The 19,848-nt window shown below is 46.3% G+C and overlaps 1 protein-coding gene across 3 annotated transcripts in view; it reads left to right on the plus strand.

Annotated features, from left to right (window-relative positions):
• Positions 1-19,848, plus strand: part of DDC (dopa decarboxylase) — a 101,536-nt gene that overhangs the window by 77,530 nt on the left and 4,158 nt on the right. For 2 of the 3 annotated variants that reach the window (XM_069958524.1, XM_069958523.1), the window contains exon 13: positions 7,827-7,928. The exons of the other annotated variant lie outside the window; for it this stretch is intronic. In XM_069958524.1, coding sequence (XP_069814625.1) covers positions 7,827-7,928 — 102 coding nt within the window. The remainder of the gene's footprint in view (positions 1-7,826; positions 7,929-19,848) is intronic. 3 annotated transcript variants of the gene reach the window in all.

Raw genomic sequence — 19,848 nt, forward strand, 5'->3', positions numbered from 1 at the left:
TAGCTCTGGCCAGGAGCAACCATGTGACCTCCCACTTCCTCCTGACAAGTTAGTCTTCCCCCTGCTTCTAAGCAAGGAGGGTGTGTGTCGTCTCTCTCCTACCTCAGAGGAGTTGGACTTCTTCTTTGCAGCTCCCACTTCACCACTAGAAGTGTGGATCGAGTGCTCTGCTGTGTTCAAGTCTTCGGCTGTACCTGCCTGCTCAAGTGTCCGGAGTCTTCTCTCTCATCTGGGTGTCATTCCGTTATCTCTCATCATCGCTACAAGGATTCACAGCAAGTATTATTCTCAAGCTAATCCACCCAGCAACGCTATTTCTCTCATACTCCTACTCCCATCATCCGGCACGTATTCTCACAGCCTATGCAGCACCACTCCTGCTTTAGTTGTCAAAGCCTGCTATATACCCGGTTGCATCCGGACAGAACTGTTGCTACTAGTTACCTCATCTATAATAAAACCGCTGTTACTGAACCCTGGCATTGGTGTCCACTAACTGGTGCCCTGACTAAGTGCAGCGAGGAATCACATGCCCATCATCACCCGCAGATTCCACAGACCGGCCCTACAGCTGTGCCGCCCTCAGGCTTATACCGTGACAAGTATAACCCCTGCAGCTGCCCCGGTCATTGCCCGCTCATAACACCAGCACTGCGGAGGTGGCCCCCAGGGGTCAGGGCATCGCAAAGGGGCCTATTTTTTAGGCTGTGACTGGAATATGGCCACTGTATTAAAAGCCACCATGTTGGGTCAAGGGCAAGTTTTTCCAGTGTAAGGCTACGTTCACACTGCGTATGTTTCCGTCCGTAGTGCGAACCGCGAATATACGCACATAGTTGTCAGGTCGATGCGTTCGCTGGGAAGTATACGATATACGCCCGCACAATGCACACTACGTATGAGCTTACGGCCGGATCGTATACGGCGCTGTGAAAAATGAACAAGACCATTGTTTGAGGGCGGAAATGTTGAAACTCACGGCCGTGGATTTCAGTGCGGTCCCGTACGAAGTACTTATTCCAGCCAAATTGAACTTGTGAGCCAAATTGAAACTCTGTGAGTTTTATTGGGCTGGGCGAAGATTTCCAAGTAAATGACATGTTTCAGATCGCTACGAAAAAAGCTAGGGAAGCATAACTGTACTATGTTCGCGGTTCGTACGCATCCGGCCGCATGTCGCTTATTCCCACGCCCGTAGTTTCAGCCGCACATGTACGGAGACATACGAACTACGGCCGGACTCATGCGCAGTGTGAATATAGCCTGCCATTCTTGAGTTGCAAGTTATATAGCTTTTTTCATATTTTTACACTCGGTATTAGCAGTAAGGGGTCACACAGCCCCTAAAATATTCACTACTGTATTTTGTAATGTATTTTAATATAATACATTATATAATAAATTTAATAAATGTTGTTCATGATTATTTACAGTACTAGAGGTCTAGGTTTATTGTGATAATTTGAATAAGCAAGGGAGTAAAATGAACACTTAATATGGAAAATTAAAATAAATAAATCAATCAGTAAATTTAAAAAAAATTAAGTAAATAAAAATCTCAGCAATACTCCTCTTATTCCTAATTTCTTCACAAACGCACAAATTTTTTTTCTTCATATGTCCCAGCAGATCAGTCATGTCCCCTTCTCCTATCTGTCTGTAAGACAGCTGGCTTCAGCAGAATCCTTCTACTCTGCACCCGTTAGCCAGACACAAGGATCATTAAAAGGTTACTCCAGCCCTTTATTTTTTTTTAATTTTTACACATATTGCTGCCCTTATATACAGCCTATTCCTTACCTCACCACTGTCCCCTGGGGTCCTCCTGCAGAGTCTTCCCCGCTGAAAGCTCCTTGCACTACTTCCAAAACTGACTTGTCTCGGCAGTTACAGCCTGCTCAGCCAGTCACTGGCCTTGGCACTGTCCCGTCAGTGAGCAGTCACTGCAGTGACGAGTCAGTCTCGGAGGTAGTGGCAGGCACATTTACCTGGGGGGCCCAAAAACACTGCAGAACACCAGGGGAGCATTGTGAGGTAAGAAAGGGCTGTCATCATGAAGTGATGACAGCTCCTGGCAGGTCTTTTAATTCTTACCCTGTTAGTATATCCAATTGTCGATACAGTCTTTCTGACTGCCTATGTTACTCTCTTTATGGCTACTGTTAGTTGAACAATGCCTTACAGCTAGTCTTTTCAGTGCAGTTTTCAGGCAGTACATTTCTAGCAACTAGTTCATCTGTGAATACCAAAACTCTAAGTGTACCTTTTTTACCATGATTGTAATTATATTTTGTAAACATACATTTAAAGGGTTACTCCGCTTAAGGTTTAAACTTGCTCAATCCCCACTCTTTAAATATGCCTTTTACTTAACGTGGTGTTTCACCCAAAAGCTAAAAAAAATAAATGTTCCAAAAGCTTGCTTACCAATTCTTAGTAATTTGAGCCATCTCTCATCTTTCTAGCCCCTACCGTTCCTGAGTTTTTCTAAAAGTCAGTCTGTATCCAAAATGGTGCTGGACGAGGAATTACATTTGACTTCATCAACTACATGATGTGACTTTGGTCTCATAAGGGAGGGGGAGCACAGAGGAGTGGAGAAGAGTGGACCAGGAAGTCAGGATTTTTAGCAGCCTTATGCTACGTTCACACTACGCATTTTTGCTATAAACAACCGCCACTATTGCAGGTTACTACAACAGCCACTGTTTATTGACAGTGTGATATCACACTAGTGTGCATAAAACAACGGCTGTAGTGTATACACACTGTATACTCTACAGCTGGTGTTCCATGGGGCCTCACAAAGTAATTGACAGGTCTATTTTGTGCGGCCAGTTAAAAACGGCCATACAAAATAGCCTGTGCACACAATCTAAAGTACGGCTCCCGGCAGGGGCGTAGCTAATGTCTCCTGGGCCCTGGTGCGAGAGGCCAACTTGGGCCCCCCCCCTCCTTTCACGACCAAGTGATGCTATTGTTGTGTGTGTGTGTGTATCTATATATATATATATATATATATATATATATATATATATATATATATACATATACACAGTGGTGCCTTGGATTATGAGCATAATTCGTTCCAGGACCGTGCTTGTAATCCAAATCCACTCTTAAACCAAAGCAAATTTTCCTATAAGAAATCATGTCAATGCAGACAATTGGTTCCACACCCCAAATATATTTATTATTCTGTACTGTACAGTAATGGAGAGGATGGGAAACACAAGGGCTGACAGAGACTGCAGGGAGCATGAAGGAATGAGCAGGACAGATGTGGGCACATACATGCAGTGCTCTGTGTCCGAGGAGAGAGGGGTTACAGCTATGGAGAGATTACCCCCTCCCCCACAGTCCTGTCCCCTGATGTAAGCCCCAGCCTGAAGGGGATCTGCTATGATTTGGAAGGTGTTTAGAGTACAGTGCTGTAGACCCCGCTATGCAGGCCATGCCCCTTCTCCACTCGCGCTCCCACCCAATACAGGAAGTTCTTAAACCAAAGCAATGCTCTTAAACCAAGTCACAATTTTGAAAAACTGTGAGCTCTTAAACCAAAACGCTCTTAAACGAAGTTACTCTTAAACCAAGGTACCACTGTATGTGTATATATATATATATATATATATATATATATATACACACACACACCAAGACAGATATTACCTATTACCGCCATACTGTTACCGACCAAATCCTGTATACTGAGACCAATATTACCAGTAATACCAGTATATAGGGAGGAAACATTACCGCCACACCACAACCACTACCATCACCACCATATTGTTACTGACCAAATCCAGTATACTAAATCACCTCATCCAGTCATATAGAGGTGGCCCCAGCTCTACACAGGCTCTATACACCATATACATTACAGTGCAGTTATATCAGGTGACTCACAGGGGACGTCTTTTCTGATCGGAGTTCTTTCCTTTTCATCATCTTCTCCATCCGTCCTGGGCCGTTATGAGAACTTCTCCGAGCCACGAATCCACAGAATCTGCCAGACAGACATATTAGGCTCCACACTCTGACACCATCTCCATCTCTCTACACACTGCACATCTGTACTGTCCCCTTTACACCCTCATTTAGTGGGTAGCCCTGACTCTATGTGACCTCCTAATAATATATGCCCCCCTCTGTGTATTCCCTCTCCCCCTATGTTGCCCCCCCAAATAGATGGCCCCCTCTACCCCCTCCCTTATAGATGGCCCCTCTACCCCCTCCCTTATAGATGGCCCCCTCTACCCCCTCCCTTATAGATGGCCCCCTCTCTCCTCACCCTCCCTTATGGATGGTCCCCTCTCCCCCCACCCTCCCTTATAGATGGCCCCCTCTCCCCCCACCCTCCCTTATAGATGGTCCCCTCCCCCCCCTCCCTTATAGATGGTCCCCTTCCCCCCCCCCTCCCTTAAAGATGGTCCCCTTCCCCCCCCCCTCCCTTATAGATGGTCCCCTTTCCCCCCCTCCCTTATAGATGGTCCCCTTTCCCCCCCTCCCTTATAGATTGTCCCCTTTCCCCCCCTCCCTTATAGATTGTCCCCTCCCCCCCCTCCCTTATAGATGGTCCCCTCCCCCCCCTCCCTTATAGATGGTCCCCTTCCCCCCCCCCTCCCTTAAAGATGGTCCCCTTCCCCCCCCCTCCCTTATAGATGGTCCCCTTTCCCCCCCTCCCTTATAGATGGTCCCCTTTCCCCCCCTCCCTTATAGATTGTCCCCTTTCCCCCCCTCCCTTATAGATTGTCCCCTTTCCCCCCTCCCTTATAGATGGTCCCCTTCCCCCCCCCTCCCTTATAGATGGTCCCCTTTCCCCCCCCTCCCTTATAGATGGTCCCCTTTCCCCCCCCCCTCCCTTATAGATGGTCCCCTTTCCCCCCCTCCCTTATAGATGGTCCCCTTTCCCCCCTTCCTTATAGATGGTCCCCTTCACCCCCCCTCCCTTATAGATGGTCCCCTTCCCCCCCCCACCCTCATAGATGGCTCCTCTTTCCCCCCACCCTCATAGATGGCCCCTCTTTCCCCCACCCTCATAGATGGCTCCTCTTTCCCCCACCCTCATAGATGGCCCCCTCCTTCCCCCCACCCTCATAGATGGCCCCCCTCTTTCCCCCCACCCTCATAAATGCCCCCCTCTTCCCCCCTACCCTCATAGATGCCCCCTCCTTCCCCCCACCCTCATAGATGCCCCCCTCCTTTCCCCCCACCCTCATAGATGGCCCCCTCTTTCCCCCCACCCTCATAGATGGCCCCCTCCCTCATAGATGCCCCCCTCCTTCCCCCCCACCCTCATAGATGCCCCCCTCCTTCCCCCCCATCCTCATAGATGCCCCCCTCCTTTCCCCCCACCCTCATAGATGGCCCCCTCTTTCCCCCCACCCTCATAGATGCCCCCTCCTTTCCCCCTACCCTCATAGATGGCCCCCTCTTTCCCCCCACCCTCATAGATGCCCCCCTCTTTCCCCCCACCCTCATAGATGCCCCGCTCCTTTCCCCCCACCCTCATAGATGGCCCCCTCCTTTCCCCCCACCCTCATAGATGCCCCCCTCCTTTCCCCCCACCCTCATAGATGCCCCCCTCCTTTCCCCCTACCCTCATAGATGCCCCCCTCCTTTCCCCCCACCCTCATAGTTCCCCCCCTCCTTTCCCCCCACCCTCATAGATGGCCCCCTCTTTCCCCCCACCCGTACAAGCTGATAAAAAAACAAAACTTAACTCACCTGACATCGCGCTCCCACGTTGATCCTCACTCCTCCTGGTCTGTCCCCCGGCTGCTGCGCGGCTGCCGGGGGTGTCGCGTCTTATCCCCGGCAGCGCGCGCATCCCAGAACTCCCTGCGCGCCGGAAACCGGAAGTCAGGGCCCAAGGCGCGCAGGGAGTTCTGGGATGCGCGCGCTGCCGGGGGTAAGACGCGATACCCCCGGCAGCCGCGCAGCAGCCGTGGGAAAGACGGAGCCAGACTCTTGTGACCGCAAGCAAAACAATGCTTGCGGTCACAAGAGTGACTGATCGGGGGGCCCCGCGGGCCCCCCTTGTGGCGGGCCCGGTCGCGGCGGTGACACCCGCGACCACGGTGGCTACGCCACTGGCTCCCGGCCATACTTTACATTGTGTTCTATGGCTAATTGGAGTTTGGGTGAACCCGAATGTGCCATATTCCAATTTAAATAAATAGATGTTCACCTGGTCGATACTGCTGTATCGGCCGGGTGATCATCTGCGACATCTGCCGTTGTTTGACAATGCAATGTTCATACAGCATGTGAACATGGCTTTAGGGTGTAAGTCAGGATGTTCTGCAAATGGCCCAATTCATGTAATAGAAGCCTATTACAAACAAGTTTAGATTATAGGCGGGGGTTGAACAGGGTTAAATCTTAAAGCGACTCTGTACATACAATCTGCGCCCCCCCCCCCCCCCAAACTGCTTGTATCGTCAGATAGCCGCTTTTAAAGTGTCACTGTCGTTAAAACTTTGTAATTGGGTTTATTAGGTAAATATGCCATTATCTGCATTTAAAAAGACTTTTCCCAGGTACCCCCTCCTCTCCTTTCTGTCATCCACTGCTCATTATCAGGAAATCTCGACAGTTTTACATCAGTCGGACCCTGTCTGTTCTATGGAGAAGGGAGGGGGGTGGAGGAAGGAGGGAGATTAGTTGGGAGCAGAGAACAAAGGATTACACAGCAGGGAGCCGCTGAAAGACCCTATTCAGAGGTCAGAGAGGTCTGTGCTGACGTCAGAGGAGAGAGCCTGATGATGTAGCTGTAAATTAACTCTTTGTTTTCCTGTTTTGGTGCCTCATCTCCCTCCACCCCTCCCCTCTTCATAGAGAACAATGAAGACAGAGGGGAGAGCTTCAAACTGCTTTTTCATGATAAAAATGCATTTTTCGGCTAATAAACCCAATTACAAAGTTTCTTAAAATCGCGTGTAGTATTGATTTCTGCCAAAAAAATTAACGACAGTGATACTTTAATCCAAGATCTGTCCTGAGGTCCGTTCTGCAGGTGATGCAATTATTGTCATAAAGAAACAACTTTTAAACTTGCAGCCCTGTGTCAAATTTTTTTTTTCTATGGGGATCTGCTACTGCTCTGGGCAGTTCCTGTTATGGACAGAGGTGGCAGCAGAGAGCACTGTGTCAGACTACACTACCACCTACAGGACATACAACAGCTGAGAAGTCCTGGAAGACTGGAGACTTTTAAACAGAAGTAAATTGCAACCATTGATGGACTGGCCCACCAGAGTACCAGAGGATCCTCCGGTGGGCCCCCAGCTTAAGAACCTGCACTAACACTGACTGACATGTCGTTTCTCACTGATTCTTCATTGGTGGGCCCCCAGGATCATTCTCTCTGGTGGGCCCCGGATACCCCAGTCCGACGCTGATTGCAACTCTCTAGCACTTTCTGACACGAGTTGATTTGAAAGAAATAAAATTTCACTGGAGTACCCCTTTAGAGACAGGGTAAAGACAAACATAGTATTCAGCCTTGGTGCTTAATAGTTGCAAAATTTTTTTTGCCATACATAAAGTCAGAGTAGGGGTCACTACATATCAAACCAGTGTACCAAACCAATGTTCATCCCTCTCATGCTTTCTTCATTTGTGGTGTTTCTCCCCCATGTGATTTTTTATAACTTTTATGAGCATCATGTACCAATAAAGTACTTCCATTTATATTATTTGGGGTATGCATCACTATAGACCTAGTTTTCTTCGTGACAGCACCCCTTTAAGCATGACCTAAAACGTGTCATTTGAAAATTATATTCTAATATATCACTCTATTTTTTTATATACCACAGCATGTACGATTAGCACAGGAATTTATGGAATTTGTAAAAAAGGATGATCGATTTGAAATATGTGCACCGGTTATTTTGGGTCTTGTATGCTTCCGTTTAAAGGTAAGTTTTTTTTTTTCTTTTTAAGACAGAGCCCTTTGATGCACAAAAGTCCGGGTCAGATAAATACAATGTTCCTTCCCGCCTTCTAAGAGCCGTAGCGCTTTTATTTTTCCACCTACAGGGCTGGTTGGGGTGTCATTTTTTGCGCCATGATCTCTAGTTTTTATTATTATCAAACTGGTGTGACAAAAATTTTTTGATTGCTTTTTATAAATTTTTTTGTGATATATAATTTAATAAAATCAGCAATCCTGGTGGCGTTTTTTCCCCCCATTTACGCCGTTCACTGTGCGGGAACAATAATGTTATATTTTAATAGATCGGACAATTCCGCGTGCTACGTTATGTAATATGTTTATTTATTTATATTTTTATAATGGGCAAGGGGGTCTTTTAAACTTCTATTGGGGGATTATATGGGTTTTATTTTAATACTTTTAACCCCTAAAAACCATCAAATAAAATAAAAGTTATACATGTTACATATTGTTGTAATCGTAACGACTTGAGGAACATATATAACAAGACAGTTTTACCCCAGGGATAATGGCGTAATAAAAAAAAAAAAAAACAAATAAAAAAAGCGTTGTTTTTTTTCCCAATTACACCACACATTAAATTTTTTTCTTCTTTTGCAGTGTACTTTATGCAAAAGTTAAGCCTGACATTGCAAGGTACAATTAGTGGCGCAAAAAATAAGGGCTCATGTGGGTTCCTAGGTGAAGAAATCCAACTGCTATGGCCTTTTAGCCACAAAGAGGAAAAAACTAAAATGCAAAAATTTAAATTGGCCTGGTGCTCTAAAGGTTAAAAACTTTTTTTTTATTACTTTTTTACACTTTAATTCACTGTAAAATATGCAATCATTAGATTGCAAATACTGATCTATACTATGCAATAGCATAGCATAGATCAGTGTTATCGGCAATCTATTTATAGAGCCTGCCTGAGAGTAGACTCTACACATAGATCGCCGATCCGACAGGACGGAGGTAAGGGACCCCCGCAGCACTGTGCTGTTAGCAGTGGGCTAGGTGTAGTGGTACCAACTAGGCACAGTAGCCAGGAGTGGTATGCCCACCCCCAAGTATATTAACACTAGGCTTTGTAAACGGTAGCACTGGGTGTTTGTGGGTTCAGGTGCAGAGCACAAATTAGCCAAGAAATTAGTCCAACACCTAACCAGAATAACGCTTTGCTTAAGAAATCTTCAGTGCAATACAGTTGTAGATTTTAACGGTGAAAGTGTGCAAAAGATCATCACAAAAATAGGTAGAACAATCAATGTCCTTTCTGCTGATAGACAACACAGAGAACTTAAAGGGAATCTGTCAGCTGATTGTGTACAATCTTATGTCTCCTATTGTACTAAAGAGTTACAGAGCAGTTGTTCGTGCCACACTCTGGCATGCATCCTCCTTCCTCTTCATGAATAATCAATGCTGCCCAGGATTCCAGCTCGCTCAGCTGTCAGATTGCAGATCAGTCCTCTGTAGGCAGTTTATGTCTTAAAGAAACACTCAGGAATAATTGAATCTCCTCTCCCTAAAGAGTTGGAGCTGTGGTCTAGGGGTAACTCACCTGTCTAGAGACCTGCCAGCAGTCCATTCCTGGTTTGAATCCCCTGATGGAAATTAAATAGATGTCTTTTTTTTTTTTCTTCTCAATATTGTATCATTTTAAGAGCATGCTCGAGTGGATCCGAACCCGAACTTTCGGCATTTGATTAGCGGTGGCTGCTGAACTTGGATAAAGCCCTAAGGCTATGTGGAAATCATGAATATAGTCATTGGCTGTATCCATGTTTTCCAGACAACTTTAGAGCTTTATCCAAGTTCAGCAGCCACAACTAATCGAATACCGAACATTCGGGTTCGGATCGACTCGAACCCGGTTTGCTCATCTCTAATCATTTTTAAGGCTGTGTTCACATACTGTTGAAATTGAGTGGATGGCTGTCATTTAATAGCAAATAATTACTGTTATTTTAAAACAATGTCCAATATTTGCCATTAAATGACGGTTATCCGCTCAATTTCAACAGTGTGAGAACATAGCCTTTCTGTGTTCTCAATCCACTCCTGGTTTTGGTTGCAAAATACTGACCAAAATAGTAAGCAAAAATACTGTGTGTCTCTCTCTAGGTCTCTAGACAGGTGAGTTACCCCTAGACCACAAGTTAAACACATTAGGGAGAAGAGATTCAATTATTTCTAAGTGTTTCTTTCAGACATAAACTGCCTACAGAGGACTGATCTGCAATCTGACAGCTGAGCGAGCAGGAGGAGGAGCAGCATAGATTATTCATGAAGAGGGAGGAGGATGCATGCCAGAGTGTGGCACGAACCACTGATCTGTGACTATTTAGTACAGTAAGAGACATAAGATTGTACATAATCTGCTGCACGGAAAATAACCAAAAAGGCACCATGCTCACTGGGGGTTGCCAGCTACAGTACACTGTCAGCAGTGGCGGTCTTTGGCACCAAGCACCCCAAGCGATTGCTTGGGGCCCCCAACATCCAGGGGGGCCTCCACTCCCCGATCTTGTGCTCAAGACCGCTGGACAGGGCCGCTGCCCCGCTCGCTGCTGCCATCTGAACTGTAACTATGAGCAATCGTAATGAGCGCTCATAGTTACATGCAGCACTGACAGGGCGGGAGACATTGGCCCCCTTTCTGTCAGTCACTCTTGTGGCCGCAGGAAGGGTTTTCCCTGCGGTCACAAGCGGCAGCTTTGTCCTTGTGGTGGCGGTGCTCCAGTGACAACACTGGAGTATCGGCGCCAGGACAAGGGGAGTGCGGCCTCTTGTGATCGCAGGGAAAACCCTTCCTGCGGCCACAAGAGTAAACAGAAGAGGAGACGCCGGGACCCAGATGAGTATAAGTGTTTGTTTTATTGTGTTATATACTATATGGGAGAGGGAGCACACAGGGGTCTGTTTAACTGGGAGAGCGCACATCGGGGGTCTATATAAATGGGGGGAGCACACAGGGGGGCTATATAACAGGGGGAGCACACAGGGGGGCTATAGACTAGTGGGGCTTCACAGAGGGGTCTATATACTACTGGGGGCAGCACACAGGGGGTCTATATACTACTTGGGGCAGCAGAATGAGGTCTATATACAACTTGGAGAGCACACAGGAGGTCTATATCCAAGTGGGGGAGCACACAGGGGGGGCTATATACTACTGGGGGAGCACACAGGGATCTATATACTACTGGTGGGGCACACAGGGGGTCTATATACTACTGGGGGAACATACAGGGGTCTGTATACTACTGGGGCAGCACACAAGGGGTCTATATAATACTGGTGGGGCACAAAGGGGGTCTATATACTACTGGGGGAACCACACAGGGGTTTATATACTACTGGAGGAGCACACAGGGGTCTATATCCAAGTGGGGAAGCACACAGGAGGTCTATATCCAAGTGGGGGAGCACACAGGGGGGCTAAATACCCCTGAGGGAGCACACAGGGGGCATATATACTAGTGGGGGAGCACACAGGGGGTATATACAACTGGGGGCAGCACACAGGGGGTCTATATACAACTGGGGCAGCACACAGGAGGTCTATATACTTCTGGGGGAGCACACGGGGGGCTATATATAACTGGGGGAACACACAGGGGTCTATATATTACTGGCGGTAGCGCACAAGGGGTATATACTACTGGGGGCAACACACACCGGTCTATTGTTTTGGAACGTGTGTCGAGGAGGGGGGGGGGCAGACATAACTTCGCTTGGGGCCCCAGAAATGCCAAGACCGCCCCTGACTGTCAGCACCTTAGGTAGGGCCCAGGAGCTGACAGATTCCCTTTAACTTGGGTGCTTGTGGTTTAGGTAATAGGTGTTACTTGGGGCCTTGCCTAATAAGTACACAACTCTGCTGGGGCAACTTGCACTGTGTGTGACTTGGTGAAGAAGCTCATACTCATGGTTAGAACTGTAAAGAAGAAGAAAGACTGCTTTATGCCAGAAGAGCCCACAAAGTGTCAGGTCTGGCAGTACGAGTCCTGGGGTTGAACGACTGGGTGTAGCTAACCCCTCAAGGTTCCCCAAGTAGGTTAAGAGAACAGGAGTCAATGGAGTTCATCGGCTTAGGCACTTTTCTCCACCGCAGAAAAATCCTGGATACATGGATTGTCCTGAATAACTATAGAATAAGTTACCTCAGGCGTAGGCAACATGGTGGGATGGTTTCCATATATTACAAATATATTTGTAACCAAGAGCCTAAATATTTTTATGGAGATTTTTTTAACAGTTGGGGGGCTTTTAGTGATTTTCGTATCTGTATTGGGTCTGTATCTTGCCATTAGCAGTGAGCTGTTGCATTCTTTTGTGTTTTTGTGTGTAGGCAAGCTTTTTCTCACACAACTCCAATAACCTATTTTTTGTCGCTCTCCAACTAAGGGCCCTATTACACAGGACAATTATCGTGCGAAAAATCGTTATATCGTTCGAATTTAAACGATAATCGTTCTGTGTTATTGCAGGCAACGATCAAAAAAAATCGCTCATATGTCGATCGTTGATTTAGATCTGAACCTGAAACTATTGTTAACCGTTCGCTGTGATTTTACATTTGTTCGCTTAAGTTTGCTGGGTTTAGAAGGCGTAAACGATTATAGTAACGATCGCAATAAAGATCGTAGTAACGATCTTAACTAACGACCACCGTTCTGTGTAATATGGTGAGCGATTTCAGGTTAACGATAAACAATCTCATTTGCGATCGTTTATCTTTAGTCGTTAATCGTTAAAAATCGCTCTATGTAATAACATACTAGAAGAAGACCGACCTTCCCACCAGGCACTTAAAGACATAGGGCCCTATTCCACGGGACGATTATTGTTCGCATAATTGTTAACGATAAACGCTCCAAATGACCGATATTGCGAAAGACCTGAAATCGTTCACCCATTTACATGGAACGATAATCGTTACTTATGATCATTCTTGCGGTCGTCTTGTTTTCGCTATTGCGTTAGTCACTACTGCGAACATCGTCTTATTCAATGCGAACGAGCAACGATAAAAATAGGTCCGGTTCTTATTAAACAATTAACGATTTTTCGTTTGGTCGTTAATCGTTAACTGCTATTCAACCGAACGATTATCGCTTAGATTCTAACGACTTAACAATAATCGTCCCATAGAATAGGGCCCTTAAATAGGGGTGCCCGGGACTAACCTCCTATTGGTGGGGAAAGTGCTTGAAAGAAAGAGGTGTAAGTGTTGGATAGAGAAATATGAGGCAACCAAGCCAGTGATTGGAGAAAAAAACTCAAGAAAGACCATTAGACCTTCAGAAGAGAGAAACACCAAGTAGTGACACAAACATTGGTGGCAGCCTGTGTGGCGCCAACTGAAGCCAAAAGTAAATATGGTACAAAAAAATAATGTGGCTCTAGGGCTCGTCGATTAATCAAATTAATTAGATCAATGTGCCTAGATTTTGAGAATTGCTATTAATTTAGTTGAAAATCGTAAATTTGATTTTCAAAGAAAAGAAAAAAAATGCGCTCCGACTTGCAGGGGGAGCAGTGACATTGCGGGCAAGCTGCTCCTCCTGCCGGTCAGAGCAGGACCGTGTGCCCGCACCCAGAGAACCGCAATAGCCGCCCTACCAAACACACACCTACCTACATAATCGCTGCCCACCCGCACCCGGAGCACCGCAGCCGCCGCCCGCACCCAGAGCACCGCATCGGCTCCTTAGAGCACCAGAGACATGGAGCTGGTGCCCGCTTCGAGTAGTGTGCCTGTCACTGTGTGCGTCCAGTGGGGTGATCTTTCTGGAAGACCTGTCATATTTTCATGTATTACAGCCTTCATACTGTACTGTGTAATGCTAGTCAGTACTGCACGACTACTCTACTACTACCCCAATACTATCTCCCCATACTGCTCTACTACTACCCCCAATACTGCTCTACTACTACCGGTAATACTGCTCTACTACCCCCAATACTTTTCCCAATACTGCTCTACTGCTTGCATTACCATTGCTGCTACTATTACCCTCAATACTGCTCCTAATACTGCTCTACAACTACCCCCAATACTGCTCCTAATACTGCTCTACTACTACCCCAATACTTCTCCCAGTACTGCTCTACTGCTTGCACTACCATTGCTGCTACTACTACCCTCAATACTGCTCCTAATACTGCTCTAAAACTACCCCCAATACTGCTCTACTGCTTGCATTACCATTGCTGCTACTACCCGAATACTGCTCCTAATACTGCTCTACTACTACCCCAAATACTTCTCCCAGTACTGCTCTACTGCTTGCACTACCATTGCTGCTACTACTACCCCAATACTGCTCCTAATACTGCTCTACTACTACCCACAATACTGCTCTACTGCTTGCACTAACTACCATTGCTGTTACTACTACCCCCACTCCTGATACTACTACTACTATGCCCACTACAGCTACTCCCCTTATCTATTACTACACCCCTCATCTTCTATGCTTCTACACCCCTTATCCACTATGCCTCTTCTACTACACCCTGCATAAAATAAATACATAAAAAAAAAATCAAGATTTAAATCGAGAAAAAAAATGTAAAAAAAAATAAAAATAAAAATTGAGATTTTATTTTTTTGCCATATCGCCCAGCCCTATGTGGCTCCCACTGATATTATGTATTTAGTGTGTGGAGGAGGGGGCTTCATACATAGGGGCGCTTTTTTAACATCTGCTTTGTGGTAAACCTTAAAAATGTTTTTTCTTCATAGTTTAACATAAAGAGGCACATACAAATGTTATAAAAAAATATTAAGAGAACTCAAAAAAAAAGTATAGAACCCTACCTCTAGGGATTCTTAAAGGGGTATTCCTGTTTGAGCTTGTTAATGAGCTGATTAGTGGGGGTTCAACCACCAGACCCCTCACCAATGCTGAGACTGTGAGGTTGGTTGGGTCAAAGGTCAGAAACAAAATATTACTTTAGGCCAGTTTCACACATATCGCATCACAGCAGATTCCATGCTGTGAGTTCAGCAGCAAAATCCACTGCGATACCCTGTAGTGTGATTGCCTATGGTGCTACATTCACCCAGTGTTCTTTTTTTAAATTCCTTTGGGAGAATGTAGCCCCCGCTCAGTGAACCCACCGCAGCTGGGCTAATACATTACCTGCCCGTGCTTCCGCCTGCTCCTTAGGCTGCCTAAAGTCCCCCTCAACCAATAACTGGTTGCAGCAGGACAACGCACTAATTGGCTCAGTGGGAAGCAGGTGGGAGCGCAGGCATGTAATGTATTAGCTGGGCAGTGGTGGATGAAGTGGGCAGTGGCTACATTCCCGCAGCCAGGGGGCATTCCTAATAACGAGGAGGGTGGAGAGGAAGAACAAGGAGCAGTCACAGGTGCTCTGGGCAACCCTTCTTTGATACAGTGCTGCTAGATTTAAAGAGGTTTTTTAGCAGAATAACTCCATCACCTGCCAAACAGACCCCTCTTGGATAAAAGGTAGCTATCTGACGGTACAAGCAGTTTGGGGGAGGTACGTATCGTGGGTACAGATCCGCTTTAAATATGCCTTGAAAAAAATATATACAAGTGGTACCTTGGTTTAAGAGCGTTTTGGTTTAAGAGCTCACAGTTTTTCAAAATTGTGACTTGGTTTAAGAGCATTGTTTTAGTTTAAGAGCTCCCTGTACTAAGTGGGAGGGGAGTGGAGGAGGGGTATGGTCTGCATAGCGGGGTCTACAGCCTTGTACTCTGACCCAGGAAGTCTCCCTCACCTTCCAAATCATAGCAGGTCCACTTCAGCCTGGGGCTTACATCAGGGGACAGGACAGTGCAGGTAATCTCTTCATAGCTGTAACCCCTCTCTCCCCGGACAGACGCTGCATGTATGTGCCTATATATGTCCTGCTCATTCCTTTATACTCCCATCAGTCTCTGTCAGTCCTGATTGGTCCAGGCTGAACACACACCGCTTCTCCATTGCTGTCATGTGACCACACAGACCTCTGACAGCAGCCCTGCTATTCTAGCCTGTTCTACTACACTACTGCATTATGGGGATCTGCAGCTCCTTCCTGTATCTACAAACTGCTGCTGTATTATCAGGTTTATGCACTTACTATACATTATACTCCACATGCTGATTGCTATACTGTACAGTAACTTATAATATCACATATTCAGCTGTTTCTCATTGTTTGTTTCATCTGTTCAATGATTTCTTATGGGAAAATTTGTTTTGGTTTAAGAGTGGATTTGGATTACAAGCACAGTCCCAGAACGAATTATGCTCGTAATCCAAGGCACCACTGTATATTCTAAGTAGGGATGGTCCGAACCGAGTTCGGCTCGGGTTCGTACAAACCCGAACTCTCGGCAATGATTCCCGCTGTCTGCCTGCTTCGTGGAGAGGGTGGATACAGCGGGAGGACCGCCTGGAAAACTGGGATACAGCCATAGGCTGTATCCCAGTTTTCCAGGCGGTCCTCCCGCTGTATTTACCCGCTGCACGGAGCGGGCAGACAGTGGGAATATGATGCCGAGCGTTCGGGCTCGTACGAACCCGAACCTCGGCAGTTTCGGACCATCCCTAATCCTAAGGTAATAAAAATAAGTAAGTACTAAGAGGGCAGACTAGATGAACCAAGTGTCCTGTCCTATGGATAAGCTATAACAAGCTCAGATGGCATTACCCCGTTAATCATGATATTTTGTTTAAAGCCTGATGTTTCTTGTGCTGCTTTGATGTTTCTAAATAAAGGTGAACCCAAGCACTAAACACCAAAAAAGAATAATTATAAGAAATTGTCCGGAGCACATGCTGGCGATGCCAATCTGCGATCCGCACCCTCTTTCATATTTTCATGCTCTGTCTGCAATAAACTTACATTTATACATGATCTCTTTTTTTACCACAACCTTTTCTTTATTAGGCCTAACAGAAACATGGCTGTCCCCTACTGACGCTGCTTCCCCCACTGCACTTTCCTACGGTGGGCTCCAGTTTACTTACACCCCTTGCCCTGGCAATAAACAGGGTGGTGGGGTTGGCCTGCTGCTAATGGACAACTGCTCCTTTACCACTAACCCCTGCTCTCCCTCCCCTCACCCTCTTCTCCTTTGAAGTACACTGTACCGACCATCAGGCTCTGCAACCATCTTCCTTGACCAATTCAACACTTGGCTACTGCACTTCTTCTCAACAGATTTTCCCACCATCATCATGGGCGACTTTACCATCCCCACTGACACATCCAAACCAGCCGCCTCTAAACTCCTATCACTAGCCTCCTCCTTCGGCCTCACACAGTGGTCCTTCACTAACAAAAGAGGTCACACACTGGACCTTATCTTTTCTCGACTCTGCCCCATATCTAACCTCGCCAGCACACTTCTCAACATCTCTGACCACAACCTCCTAACATTCTCTTCTCCCATCAGTCCAGAACCTTGCCCACCCTCGAAGAAATCTTAGACACCTTAACATTCAAACACTCTCTGACTCCATTGTGCCACTCTCCACCATACACTGTCTGAACGACACTGACACAGCTGCAACCTTCTACAATTCCACAATTACCTCAGCTCTTGACTCTGTCGCCCCTCTCACAAAAAAAGAGAACACGACGCATCAACAGACAGCCCTGGCACACCCACCTAACCAAACAACTAAGGCAAGCGTCCAGAGCTGCCAAGCGGCGCTGGAAGAAGACCCACTCCAAGAAAGACTTCCAGACATACAAGCGAGCAATCCTAGACTTCAAATCTGCCCTCACCTCAGCTAAACAGGACTTTACTTCCCTCATATCTACAACCCTAGGCAACTATTTAACACCTTCAAATCCCTTCTCCGCCACCCCCCACATCTCTTATCTCTGCTGAGGACCTTGCCGCATTCTTCAAGCAGAAAATCAATGACATCAGAGTAAAGGCTAAGCTCCTCCTTACAGTCCCCTCAGCCCCCCCTCATGCCTGTCCAGTGCTCTTTCCCACTAACTTACCTCTCCATCATCACTGAAGAACATCTCTCCAAACTACTCTCCACATCACACCTCACCACCTGCACACTTGACCCAATCCCATCTTACCTTATTCCTAACCACTCCTCAGCACTTGTCCCAGCACTAACTTATCTCTTTAATCTATCACTAACTTCTAGTATCTTCCCATCTCCATACAAACACGCAACCATCACACCCATCCTTAAAAAGCCATCCCTTGACCCTACTTCCTAATCTAGCTACTGCCCCATCTCACTTCTCCCCTTTGCCTTAAAACTCCTGGAACAACCTGCTAACTGCCAAAGCCTCACGCCAATGCACTGTGCTACTTCTCCTTGACCTATCTTCTGCCTTTGACACAGTTGAAGATCCTCTTCTCTTCCAAATTCTTTCATCCCTTGGTGTCACTTGCTCAGACCTCTCCTGTTCTCTTCTTACGTCTCCAACTGCACTTTTAGTGTCTTCCACTCTCACACCACCTCCTCTCCTCGTTCCCTCACTGTTGATGTTCCCCAAGGCTCTGTCCTTGGGCCTCTTCTCCATCTATACCTCTGGCCTGGGACATATCATAGTATCCCGTCAGGTACCACCTCCTTGCCAATGACACTCCGATCTACCTCTCTGGTCCGGATGTCACCTCTTTGCTATCTAGGATTCCAGAGTGTCTATAGGCCATATCTTCCTTCTTCTCCTCTTGCTTTCTAAAGCTCAACATGAACAAAACAGAACTAATCATCTTTTCCCCGCCTCTCTCCACCCCGCCGCCTAATCTGTCCATCACTCTCAATGGCTGCACTCTGTCCCCTGTCCCCCAAGTCCGCTGCCTTGGGGTCACCTTTTATTCTGCCCTGTCTTTTAAACCACATACTCTGGCCCTGACCACGTCCTGCCGCCTTCACCTCAAAAACATTTCCAGAATCCGCTCTTTTCTCATCCCTCACGCCACAAAACTGCTGGTACATGCTCTCATTATCTCCCGTAGGGACTACTGCAACATTCTCCTTTCTGGCCTTCCATCTAACTCCCTTGCTCTTCTCCAGTCTATCCTTAACTCTGCTGCCCGACTAATCCACCTTTCCCCTTGCTTTGCCTCTGCCAATCCCTTTACTGGCTCCCCATTGCCCAACGTATTCACTTTAAATTGTTGACCATGACGTACAAGGTCATCCACAACCTGTCATCTCCGTACATCTCTGACCTGATATCCTGCTACCATCCCTCACGCAACCTTCGATCCTCGAGTGACCTCCGTCTGCACTCCCCCCTTGTTTGTACCTCGCACAACCGCCTCCAAGACTTTGCTTCAAAAGTAACCTGAAAATCCATCTCTTCAAAGTAGACCACAATCTATAACAATTCTGCATCACACTTGACTGGATGCACTTTGCCTCCTGTTTCTCTCCCATTACCTCGTGGGCAGGGTCCTCTTCCCCCATGTACTAGTCTGCCACTTGCCTTCATGTAATGTGTTTTGATATTGTATTGTTCCTGTTTGATACCCCCATCGCTGGAATTAAGGGCGCTTTATAAATAAATAATAATAATAATAATAAAAATGAGATATGAAAATGAGATAATAAAAATAGGATATGAAAATGAGATAATAAAAATGAGAAAAATTAGACCTCTGACGAAGTTCCTGGTGGACATAACGCGTAGGGCATCATGGGTTACTCCAATTCTCCTTTGCTTCCCATACACATGGTGATATGACTTGCTTGTGTATTTAGTTTAGATATTCAATTTTTGTGCATTTGATTTTTCACATCATGTAGTATTTGGATCTGTATTTTTTGTAAATGGTATTAGGATTTTTTTATTGGCATTTTCAGACATAGCACTTTATATTTATTGGGATTATTTTGTGTACATGGGTGTCTATCTACTAGGGAAGGTTGTTATATACATTTAA

This window comes from Dendropsophus ebraccatus, chromosome 2 (assembly GCF_027789765.1).
Source record: "Dendropsophus ebraccatus isolate aDenEbr1 chromosome 2, aDenEbr1.pat, whole genome shotgun sequence".
In the NCBI taxonomy this organism is placed as follows: Eukaryota; Metazoa; Chordata; class Amphibia; order Anura; family Hylidae; genus Dendropsophus; species Dendropsophus ebraccatus.